This window comes from Fundulus heteroclitus, chromosome 18, assembly GCF_011125445.2.
Source record: "Fundulus heteroclitus isolate FHET01 chromosome 18, MU-UCD_Fhet_4.1, whole genome shotgun sequence".
NCBI classification, from domain to species: Eukaryota; Metazoa; Chordata; class Actinopteri; order Cyprinodontiformes; family Fundulidae; genus Fundulus; species Fundulus heteroclitus.
Window position 1 is genome coordinate 14481097 of NC_046378.1, and position 12343 is coordinate 14493439.

Consider the following 12343-nt stretch of genomic DNA (forward strand, 5'->3'; position numbering starts at 1 on the left):
TTCTGGAATTATGCCTAAGAAGTTAAATTGTGGTTTCACGTTTGTAGGTGTGAACCCAAAATCCAGCCAACACGGAGTACGTTTTAAAAGGTTTATTAAGACTTAGAATACTGGAAGACGAGGCAGGCAGGCAGGAATGGGAAGGAGACCCCAGAGGATGCAGACAGACCAGGAGGTGCAGGCACACAGTGATGAACTTGTCCAGAAACGTAAAAAACAAACCAACAAAAACCTAAATCATTAGACCATAGCACATTTTCCCACGTGCTTCAAATGTGTTTTTGTGAAATTTAGAACTGGCTTGGTTGTTTTTCTTGGTATGAAAAGGCTTCTGTTTTACCATCCTACAACCCCAAGTCCAGACATGTGAAAGATACAGGAGATTGTTGCAACATCTACAGTACAACTGCAACTTAAACTTCAGCCTTATTTTGTAAATCTGTAGCGAGTAGAAAATGTAGAATCACTTGTTACATTCAACAAGTCATAACATAAAGATAAAGGTAAAATAAAATAAAAAAAACGCTTTAAAAACCACAAAAATATTTTTAAAAATACCTAGGGCTGGGCAATGATTAAAATATTTAATCGCGATTAATCGCCCTGATTAATCGCCCTGATTAATCGCGATTAATCGCATTGTATTTACAAACTCCAAGAATGAATTCAAAAGTAGTGTAAAGAGCACTTTTATTTTAATGTTCTGCTGCCATATGAACAAAAGTGTTGTTACATTTGTAGCACTTATCAGTAACACATATTTAGTGTAAAGCTCAACTTAAACATGTAAAACAAAAAATAGCAATAATAATAAATTAAAGCTTATTGCCACTGACAGGGAATTCTCTTTATGGGGAAAAAATCTACCAAAAACAGGCAATTTCTGAGGTAACAGCAGGGAGCAGCATTACCATTTTATGTTCAATACCAAAGTTTAACTTGGCAGTGGTACAACTAACTTGTTTCTGTCATATTCGATGCTGGAAGAACTTTAAACTGAAATGCTTGCTAACTCGATATGCTTGCGTTGCTTGGTTATTTGACGTTAACACTCGGTTTTTTGTTGTTGCTTTCTCGCGTGCATATAGTGAATGGCTGAGGAAAAACAGGCAAAAACTACATAGATACTTTGAAGCGAGAAGCGACTTCATTGACGGCGTCGATGCAGACCCCCCCGCTCCGCTCCGCACAAAACTTGTTCAGTTCGCCAACTCACCGCCTCGCCTAAGCAAATTCCTGCGGGAAACACCGCCTTCCGCATGTCGGCTTTGTTTTTTCCGGCCAGCACCTTTCTTCCTCTGAATCCGAGGCTTGGCTGACAGCGAGGTTATTGGCACATTATCGCCACCTACTGTTCTGATTCAAACCCCTACACCGCAGCAACAGACCTTCACAAAATAAAAGCATGTGAGCAACATGCGTTAACGCGTGTTAAAGAAAATATCGCTGTTAATAGTCTAATGAGTTAACGCGAAATTAACACGTTAACTTGCCCAGCCCTAAAAATACCTTATAAAAGCAGACTAAACTAGAAAATAAGCATCAAGTTTAGCTAAATAATAGCACGAGTGATCAAAATTTAATTTAATAGGGGTGTGGAGACTTTTTCTATTCACTCCATCATAGAGCATGGTCCGGCTGCATCCACAGAGATGTATTTGGCAACGACTTAGTACCATCAGCGTGCAAACATGCAACTTAATGCACCCATCTGGACCTTTATGCCAGAGTTATAATGTGAAGCATTTGTGTACAAGCACACGGCAACAGCCAAAAGACCTTTCAATATATTTATTTCAAGAAAGACGGAAAAAAAATCAGAATGTTTCTTTCTTCTTGAAAATAAACAGATCACTAGCTCTCAGAGCCCACCAACCAAATGATTAAAGATGACCAGATTTATCTTTTGGTTTAAGTACAATTTATACAAGTAGACTGGGTTTTTATTTGTGCTAGAATATATCCCCTCATATCTTAGGTACACATATGACTTTCTCTGATCGTCTGTGTAGAAGTTTGGGCTCGGGATTGTTCAGAAATGGCTTAGAAAAACTGAAAAAAAAAAGAAAATCAGGAAGCATACACTATAAATACAATACAAGATTGAAATACAGTCCTTCCCAATGTAATAATGATAGACAATCAAAAACATTTGAGTTTTCAAACATTGTTATTTACAGCAAATATATATATCTCTCTATATATATTTTTGCCACTTTTAGCAAATATGTCACAGGTGATTCATACAATGTTATCACATCACAGGTTTGAGTCCCGCTGTTCCTGCTGTGACGAGAGGAAATACAGTAGATTGGCTTTATACTTCCTGGACAAGCTGTCGCGATGAAGCGCGGTCGCCAACGGCCCTCTGACATCAAACTATTCCTAAAGTCACGTCTGGTTTTCATCTCGCTGCTGGGCCAGGAAGTGGAAAGTCTTTGCTTGGCACATTTACCCCTGACTCTCTATAACAAACATCAACAGACAAACACAGACTCAATATAGAAAACTGTCAAAGGTCTGAACTCTCAAAAGCCTTTGTTGCAGCAAAAAGAAAACTCCCATTTAATTTACTTTTTTTTTTTTTTTTTTTTTGAAACATCAGGATTTAAGACTTGAAAAGCCTCTGGCAAACCCGACCCAAAGCAAGGATTTAACAGGGGGGCATAGGTATGTAGCAACTTCTATTTGTGAAGGTATCTATGCAATGTCACAGAAACAGAGGCTTCATATTGCACATGAAGAAGCCTTGTACATCTGTAAAAGTGTTTTCACAATAATTGAACAAGTGAGAAAAATGGAGGAGCAGGAAGTTGAACACAGTGAGGCCCTTTTAAAATTTAATAATACGTTCATAAAGCAGAACAAGTGAGATTCAACCCCTTCACCCAGCAGTGCTCAGGTATATCCAAACGAAACCAAAAATGTTTCCTATAAATACCCGTCATGGGGTCCTTTGGAAAGAACCAAAAAAATCGTATAATTCAATCTTCTAATTAAATCGATATATTTTATTTTTCTGGATGTAAAGGAGAAAAGACACTAGTATATGAGTTCATTTGCATTTCCTCTCTTGATGCTAAATGAACTGTACTCCCTTGCAAAAAGTATTCACGCCCGTCGACATTTTTCAACTTTTAATTATGTAAAAAAAATATACACACTGCAATGCATCTTATTGGGATTTTGTGTGATATACCAACACAAATTGGTGCAAAACAGTGAAGCGGAAGTGAAATGATGCATGATTTAACTTTTTTTCTCCACCATTAATATAAAAGTATTTCATGGATTTGCATTTAGTCCCATTTACTCTGATGTCCCTAGTTAGAAAATGAAGTCCACTTGTGTTTAACCTAAATTCAATGCAACATCAGTCAACAAACAGCATCACGGAGACCAAAGAACACAGCAGATGGGTCAGGAAAAAAAAAGTTGTGGAGAAGTTTAAAGCAGGATTAGGTTGTTAAACTAGCTTTGAATATCTCATCTTAAATGAGAAAGACTATGGCACAACTGTATACCTACCATGACATGGCTGCTTATCTAATCCTTATGGCTGGGCAAGGTGAACATTAATCAAAGAAGCAGACAAAAGGTCTGTGGGTACTCTGGAGGAGCTGCAGATTCAAATCTCAGGTGGGAGAATCTATCAGCAAGACAGCTATTAAAGTTGTACACAGTACAAATGTGGTCTTTACAGAAAAGCAGCAGGAAGAAAGTAGTTGTTGAAAGAGAGCAAAAAGAAGACCTGTTTAAACTTTATCACAGGCTAACCCTAACCCTAACCTTCCAGTAAGACAAGGAGCCTGAACCTACAACTAGAGCTACAATGGAAACATTTTAGATCAAAGGATATCTACTGGTTACAAGGGCCTATCAGTCTCCTGACGAAACTTGAAGAAAAAAAAAAATCAATAATGGTAGGATATGAAAAAAACAGACTACTTTGTGTTGGTCTGTCACATAAAAAATCAATGCATAAACACTGACGTTTGTGGTTGTAGACAGTGTGAATACTTTTTGAGGGTGCTTTATCTCGTCTTGTTCGATGTCACCCACACGCCTATTTGTCCATCCACTCATTTGTTTGCCAGTCCATTCGTAGCACACCAAAACACAGCGGTGTCCATTACAAGCTAAACTACCCTGGCTCAGAAGCCTTTTAGTTAATCTGAAAGTATGGCATGTTGACCAAGAGAAAGGTCCGATTGCCTCGGATTTAAGCCGATGACCCGGATAACTGAGATTATGCACAGGTGTATGGCACCCCAAGTTGTATTTTTATTTTTTTTTATACATTTTTCAATGAAGCATCTGAGAGCTCAACTCATTTGACGTTTTCTACCATGGCTACATCTCTTGTTGATTCTTTTCTTTCTGTAATGTTCAGGTGTGGCGGTGCTTTCGTGTATGATGCACAAACAGGCAGGAATAGAAAAGAAGTGAAAAGACGCAACGTTTCAGGTCTTTAAACAAGTGTTTTACAAAATATACATGTTCTCAGTCAACACAGTGATACTCGCACTATGTCCACACGAATATCCAACACACATACTAAAACAGACTTTTTATTCCACTTTTATATATTAAAAGCTCTAATAAAGGCAGCAAAGATACGCGATAAGGCAGATCCATTGGACACACTCGGTGACACTATTTAACACACCCTACTGCACAGTTACACCAACGAATGAGATGGATCATTTAAAGGGCTTCTTTTTTTTAATCCTAAAATTGTTTAATAAAAAAACAAACAAAAAAGAACAAAATAAATGTAAATAATTTAATTAAATGGCAAAAATGATAAATTGAATGTACAGTGCTGTGGTATTTGCCCAGGATTTCTTTCTGTTTTTGCATTTTTTCAGAATTTAATGTTTCTGAGCATCAAACAATCTTAAATATGAGACAAAGATAACCTGAGTTAATAGAAAAAAGCTAAAATAGAACCTTGTTTAGAACCTGAAAAAGAACCCCAACCAAAGGAAATTGACAAATAAATGGGGAAGAACGTAACTAAGATCCATCAGTCTGAAAAGGGACTTGCGAGGCTTTGGGGCTCCAATAAGCCACAGCGAGCGCCATTATCCACAAATGGAGGAAACATGGAGCAGTGGTGAAACCCTAACCAGGAGAGGCTGGTCCTACAAAATAACTTTAAGAGTGTCGCAAAGACTCAACCAGGAGGTTTAAAATAAACGCACAACTACATTTAAAGAACTGCTCAAAACAGGCTGGGCAAAAGGGCATCCTGCGTTGCTGCTCAAAGACCTAGAGAACTTGTTATCATCGATGGAACCATAAATTCTGCTCAATAACTTAAAATAAAACGTGAGAATGTCCAGCCATCAACTTTAGATCCTCAGCTTGAGGTCATTTTACAGTCATCTGAAGCACACCAGCCAGTCTCCAACTGACTAAATCAAGGTTTTAGAGTGGCCTAGTCAAATCCTGGACTTAAATTGCATGAAGATGTTGAGTTATGACAGGAAAATTATAGCATAAATGCCTCCTCTATGGCTAAATTAAAACAATAATGGGTAAAAATTACTCAACCAGTTCTTGATGACAGGTGTTAAAGTCAGTTTTAAGGCTAAAGTTGATCTGGGTAGCTTTAGTTTTTGAGATGAATAAAAGAAATCATTGTTTCATAGTTTCCCAGATTATCTTTGTCTGATATTAAAATTTGAAAATTAATCTGAGACATTTAAATATGACAAATGGCATAAACAAGAAATCTCAATGGAGGGCAGAAACTTTTTCACAGCACTGTATGTTTTACTGCATGAGTGAAATCTTGTGAATAACGTTCGCAAAATGGATGTGTCTTTTTTTATTTTTTTTTATTTATGGCTTCTGGTGTTATTGATGGGTGATTGTCTAAAATGTGCCCTAAACGGTGAAGGATGGTGGATGGACACAAGCTGGGGTTTGCATGTTCAAACGAAGGAACAAGAACAAAAGGAGGTCATGTATTGTTTAAAGATATTCTAACGAGATGGATACAAAAAAAAAAAATCTGCAGTAATGGCGTAAAAACAGGACGTGTTAGTTGCTTATGAATGGGAGGGGGGGGGGGGGGTGATCACAGGTTAACTCGTAACCGGCGAGGAGTTCGTCCATCAAGCATTTAAGAGCAGCGGGTGGGGTCTGTGGCAACTGAAAGGAAAGTCCGCCGTAACAGAAAGTATAGCACACCGTCTCACTGTTACACGTCGAAGGAGTCTCTGCCACGACTACGAATGTCTCCGTCTTGTTTTGTGCGAGTATGCGTGTGTGCGTCGGTTGGTCTTATTTTTACAATCTTACGAAGGATCGGTACGTGACGAATGAACGTGTGGACATGTAGAAAGATACTCGTCATCTTTTTTGCGCTCCTCGACTAATTGACACAAGCGACATCAAGCATCAGATCGGGTGACTCGCATAAATCCACCGGGTTCAGAACGGCCGTCCGATTCAGTTTTTCCGTTCTGCAAAGGCCCTCCAAGCACACCGGGTGGTTGACATCAGAGAGACCAGCCTGTCTTTGGCCTCTAGAAAGGTTTTCTTCGCCTCCTACTGGACGACAGGAAAACCTCAGGGAAAACACGTCGGGGGCCCCGCTGTTTGTCACTGGCCCTGACCGCCCTCTGTGTCATCGAGGCAACCGTTCAGGCAGTGGTCGTCGCTCCCGAAAGCGCCCTGCGACTGGAGCAGCTCGTACTCCTGGTCCAGGAAGTCCAGGCTGTTGTTGCTGGGCAACCCGCGGATGGTGAACTTGTGGGAGACTTTGGTCCACTGCTCGCGATTCGCCGCCACCCGCTCGTACAGCTCGGTGGCCCCGGGGAACAGCTCAGACAGCAGCCTGCGTGGAGAGACAGGGGGAGGAGGAAAACGTTTGCTGCTTTAATTAGGAAGTCTGAGGTGAGAAACAACCAAAGTTAAAGGCAGCGGGCTGTTAAGAGGTTCGGCGGCACACAAAACTTAGTTTACCCCAAATAGTTCAGAACTTTGTTTAGAAAATAGAAACATATTATTTCATCAGATAACCTGTTTTTAATTTTTATTCTGTCTTGTTTTGTCCCGACAACTGTAAATCATAAAGCTGTTTTTGTCTGAATGCGAATACTAAAGCCTGAGAGATTAAAAAGACAGACATCTGTTATTCTAAAATACAGTCATGGACAAATTTGTCCGCACCCCTCGTAACAGAGGGATACCAACAATTTTGTCCATGACAGTAGATTCCTGTTTCATGTGTGGAAATATTGATTTTTATTTCTCCAATCTGATTTTTTAATGTAACTAGAATAGAAAAAGCTGTTCCTGCGTCACAGCGAGCGAGAATGCTAATCTGCAGAATGATTTGAGCAGAAGATCCCTGCAGAAGAGAAAAAGTAGCTGAAAAACATTGAAATCAGATTAGAAGAATTTGAAAAAATTGAAGAATTAAAAGAAATAGAAGAATGTGAAGAATTTGAAAGATTTGAAGGAATTTGAAGAATTTGAAAAAAAATGTGAAGGAATTTGAAAAAGTTGAAGAATTTGAAAAAATTTGAAGAATTTGAACAATTAGAAGAATTGGAAGAATTTGAATGAATTTGTATCAATTTGGATTGATTTCAATGGGAACAGCCAAGAAATCGCACAAAAAGTGAAATATTTTAAAAAGAGTAAAAGTTAGCATGACCATGAGATGAGATAGCAGTCATGCCGGGAACGAGCCGAACGTTTTGATACCAAAATTGTTGAAATCGGTTGAAGTATGCGGGAGTAGTTAGACGCCGACGGAATAATAATAATAAAGAAAAACAGGAAAACAATAAGTGAGAATGCTGTATAGCATTCTCACTTGACTATTGGGCTCAGCTTGGAGAAATCACGTCTAGTTCTGACTGGTGAGTGACATTACACCAGAAATCACTTAAAAATGGCTGTAAACTAATCTGAAACTCAACCCAATCTGAACAGCTGTTAGCTCCACCCTCCCGGTGCAGACTTCTAGGTTTCTCTAAACATACATCCTCAAGACACTTTCTATAAAAAAAAAATACTGACTGCTATAACAAGAGCCAAAAAACCCAACTATCCGAGCTCATCAAAGACATTTATGAATGATTGATATCCTGAAATCTGATCTCCTGTCTGTGAAGTTAAACAATTAATAACAAAATGTACACCTTATTGTGTAGTACCTTTTAAAACCTCTAGTAAAACAAGACAAATTGCAAAAAAAGAAAAAAAAATGTTATTAAAAAGCTACAAAGTTTATCATAAAAATGCTGGAAGTTCATTTCTTTTTTTTTATCTCACTTTCCATTAAAAATTACACATTTCCTTTAGACAGAACAAATATTTCAGTTTTGTGCTGAGGGGAATTTTCTGGGTGGGACACTGGACTGGACGGCTTCTATGCTGGTCGGCCTTGACTAAAAGCCTGCTAACCACAAAGAGTGGTTTACTCTTAAATTGTCTCTTTTTTACCTGAAGAATTTGTTGCTAAATTACATAATAAAGCGACAAAGTCCCTGAACATTTTATTTGTAGTTTATTTCCTGGAAACATTTGCCTTATTTTGCCCTCATAGCAGTGATGCAGCAAAATATGCATTCAGCTGGAGCCTCTGTGTTGATCTAATAAATACAAAATTCAGTTTTCACTCTAATTTGATCGCTTTTTCTTCCATGGGTCTCCTGTCGGAAATATGTGACTAAGCTATAAGAAGCTTCTGTATTTTTATGTATTTTTGCTGGTTGATCAAAAAATGTAAGGAGTGCTGAAAACAATGTAGATTTTTATATATATATATATATATATATATATATATATATATATATATATATATATATAAAGAAAATAAATCCAAATAACAAATTAAAGAAAAAAATTTAGCAAAAAAAAAAACAACAAAAACACTAGTACCTTTAGATGTTTTTAAATAATTTCTGTCTGTAGTGCAAAAACCGAGCCTAAAACTGGACATGGTGTGATGTAAAGTGTTGTAAAGTAGCCTGAAGGAGTCAGATTTGTACACACTTGTAGATGGGCATGGCGATATGCTCCATGAAGCTGATCTGGAGTTCTGGGATGTACGCCTTCTCCCTGTCCATCATCTCGCTCGGCCTGTTCCCCATGGCTTTTTCCTGCACATGCACAAGCGCACATTGCACAGACATGAGTGAGGAGCTCAACGACCTGTATAATGACGCAAAATTCAGCCACTTGGTGAATATCACCAGAGAGCATTCAGCTGCTGGGACATACCAGATCTCCTTGAGAGAAGAACTCTTTATAAATCAGCTCCTGTGGACACACAGAGGAACACATGTATCACTGCACACATGATTTCATGTTTGCAGAATGGTGACAGAATCAAAACTCAGTCTGAATTTGTGTCAGGGGTTAAAAAAATGTAAACAGAAACGCAATGCACTTTTATAGAAGCTTAAAAGTGGTCAAATGCATGTTGAATGCTTGGGTTGATTACATATTTTACATCAGGCTGGTGTTCTACAAGGTGTATTTTGTTTCATTCAATTTGCAAATAGAAATAACACCTGCTGTTCCCCATTATTACAACAGAGTAGTGAGACTGAAACAAGCTCGACATTGTACAGCAATCTCTGCTGGATAAAAGAAAAACATGTTTTTTGTTCTGTGGTTTTGGGGTCAAGGATTACTCTGCATTTTGATTTAAGCATTAGGTGTTTGGAGATTGAGGGTAGGATTCAGGGCAAGGTTCACAGGGGTTTTGGCGACGAAAAAGGGGGGCAGGTCAAGATTAAAAACATAATCCCACAATGGAGCGTGGTTGCCCAGAAGAGACTATAATGGAGTTTAAATGTTATTTACAATCTCCAAATATTGAGTGTTTAGTTATTGGTTTATGAAAAACTCTATAAATGTCCTGAAAACCAAACGATAACATTGGTTCCGTGCCGTGTGATGTGTAGGCGCCGGTGTAAACTGACCGCAATCTTGCGTGTTGTTTTCCAGTCCTTGGTTTGGTCTGACAGGTCGCATGAAGTCATCAGCAGGCACAGCAGCAAGGAGTGGTGGGTGCGACTTTTTGTATTGTACCCATCTGAAACACACAGACACATTTAGATGATATTTTATTTGACATCACTAACATTTTAAAGGGCAAATATCCTTCTCTATTTCATAGCCGCAAGTATCTGAAACAAATGACTCACAATCATCGTTTCTCTTATTGCTTGAAGGACATAAGTCACTTTAAAAATCACTTTTACTGATACTAGAGCCTTTGGACACCTCTAAAAACAGAAATGTACATGTGTGAATGATAAAACTACAGAGTGTGACAAGGTATTGTAAACAGATAATAGATGCCTTTCTCGACAGGAAAGACCCGTTTAGAGGAAACACATTGAACTAATGTCTTGCCAATGTTGGCAACACAGAATAGGACAGAGTGAGCGCTCTTATTCACGCGAAGATCCTCTATGAAGGAAAAGTGCCTGATAACCGTGAATGTGAAGAGGATGGACTTCTCCACACCCACCCACAACTTCTCTTTTCTAGCCCCAGGATTACGAAGCAATATGAAACTTGGCTTTAACGAAGGGAATAATCCAAGAATGAGAGACGAGGACAACTCACAAGCATGTTGATTAATCGACTGTATTGATGCTGGCAAGCAGATGTAAAGTAAATTTGGAATTATTTATATGAATATAACACACATTATACTGTATGTATGTATGTATGTATGTATGTATGATGGAAATTAGCAAAATTCGGCATAACTAGGCTTATTAATAAATGTTACCCTCTAAGGTATGCAGGTTATTTTTTAATGATGCTCTATCATTAAAAAATAAGTTTCTGTAAAATCCAGTCTGGTCCATCACTACAGTATTTCAAATACAGCTTTATACTGTAAAATCGACAAGATGTTATTCACAATGATCGCAAGATGACAGCAATACGATATTTGGTTTGTGTCAAATATAAATCAACAGGCCTGTGATGAGTTCAAGACAATGACCTGTAATGTGGGCTTATGGCAGAATCAGCTGTGAATCAGCAGCCATGTCTCACTTTACTGTGGTGTTTTTTTTTTTGTTTGTTTTTTTACTGTGGTTTTTACTTTGTGTTTGTCTTCTGCCTCCCGACATCTCTGGATCTTGTTTTAAAAATGAATCAGTGACTGCTCTCTGCAAATGATCCTCCTCTATGCTGACTCAAGGTCATTAGCTGCAGGAGCTACTCGCTTTCCCTCAGTGTCTGAGCCAAATGAAAGGAGGAGTATGTCTGAATATTTTCACTACATTTCCCATCATCACATGTGTTGCATTAGAATCGAGTAAATTGTATGGCAACACAATGTCTTGCTGTTGGAAAGCTAACTGTAGACAGATGCCCAGAGTTGCAGTGGCGTGCCAGGCGGTGTTGTCCCAGTATAACTTTTCTGCCGTGTTTATTAATTCAGTGTCGTTAAACCCTCAGGAGTGAAACTTGGACTGATTGTAGACATCTGACACAGTCAGTTGCTTCGATTTACTGCTGCTATGTTTTACAGAACCCCTTTATATATTCAGGTTGCACAGCTACTAGAAGAAGTGAAAGTTCTGGTACCAGTGTGGGTCCAAGTAACAATGCTGGTCTGAACCAGAGCAGAAACAACCACGGCTACCTGAATCCTTTAAGATTTTTTTTTTGTTGGTAACTCACAATTGGTTAATTACCACTGCTGCGAAGTTCGGTCAAAAACAGCTTTCCAGTTTGTTGGGTGTTCAAGCCACTTAGACAACATTTCTCCTGATTTCTGCCTCTGCTTTAGATAAATCACTACATAAATCTATATGTTATGAACTCACGTTCAAGCTGCTTTTGCTTCAGGTTGCCTTTGTGTATAGATAAAGTCATCAATAATTGGTAGCTTGGCAATTTTTTTAATACTTATTAATCCACCACAGGAATGAAAAGGAGCGCTGTCGAAAAATAGCAAAAATGCTGATCAATCCCCTCTTGAGGGACGATTATACTCTTGAGTGCGCAAAATCGTGTTCCCAAGCCCGCTCCGCTGCTGCGTTTCTGTATGTGGTTCTCCTGTTTCTGTCTGAAATTCACAAGTCATATACTCTGCAATCCAAAGAAATTCTCACTCATTTAGAGGTTTTGTGTATCTTTGAATCCATTTAGCGGCTTAAGCTGAATTCACTGCAGAGGCATCCACTCAGGATAACTCATAATTGGTTGCATTCAGGCGTGACTAACCTCTGGCCCAGACGTTACACCCAATTAAGTCACACGAGAGTGTGAGAAACTGTAGAAGATTATTAAGAATGCCTTGGCCTGAATGCTGCGAGCTTCGCCATATCTTTCGAATATT

General features: G+C 38.6%; 1 protein-coding gene across 1 annotated transcript; it reads right to left on the reverse strand.

The window, feature by feature from the left end:
* Window positions 1-2596: 2596 nt before the first annotated feature.
* LOC118566669 (cGMP-dependent 3',5'-cyclic phosphodiesterase-like) lies at window positions 2597-10149 on the reverse strand. Its single transcript, XM_036149594.1, has 4 exons — window positions 9957-10149; window positions 9250-9288; window positions 9022-9128; window positions 2597-6850 (listed from the first exon to the last, which is right to left on the reverse strand). The coding sequence occupies exons 1-4, from the start codon at window positions 10086-10088 to the stop codon at window positions 6616-6618; spliced, it is 513 nt and encodes a 170-aa protein (XP_036005487.1). The 5' UTR covers window positions 10089-10149; the 3' UTR covers window positions 2597-6615.
* Between the last annotated feature and the right edge of the window lie 2194 nt (window positions 10150-12343).

Coding starts and splice junctions, on each gene's coding strand:
- LOC118566669 (XM_036149594.1), bottom strand. CDS start 10,088: ATGTGTCTGTGTGTTTCAGATGGGTACAATACAAAAAGTCGCACCCAC. Junction 9,129..9,249: donor TCTTCTCTCAAGGAGATCTG/GTATGTCCCAGC, acceptor GTGCATGTGCAG/GAAAAAGCCATGGGGAACAG. Junction 6,851..9,021: donor ATCGCCATGCCCATCTACAA/GTGTGTACAAAT, acceptor CTCTCCACGCAG/GCTGCTGTCTGAGCTGTTCC.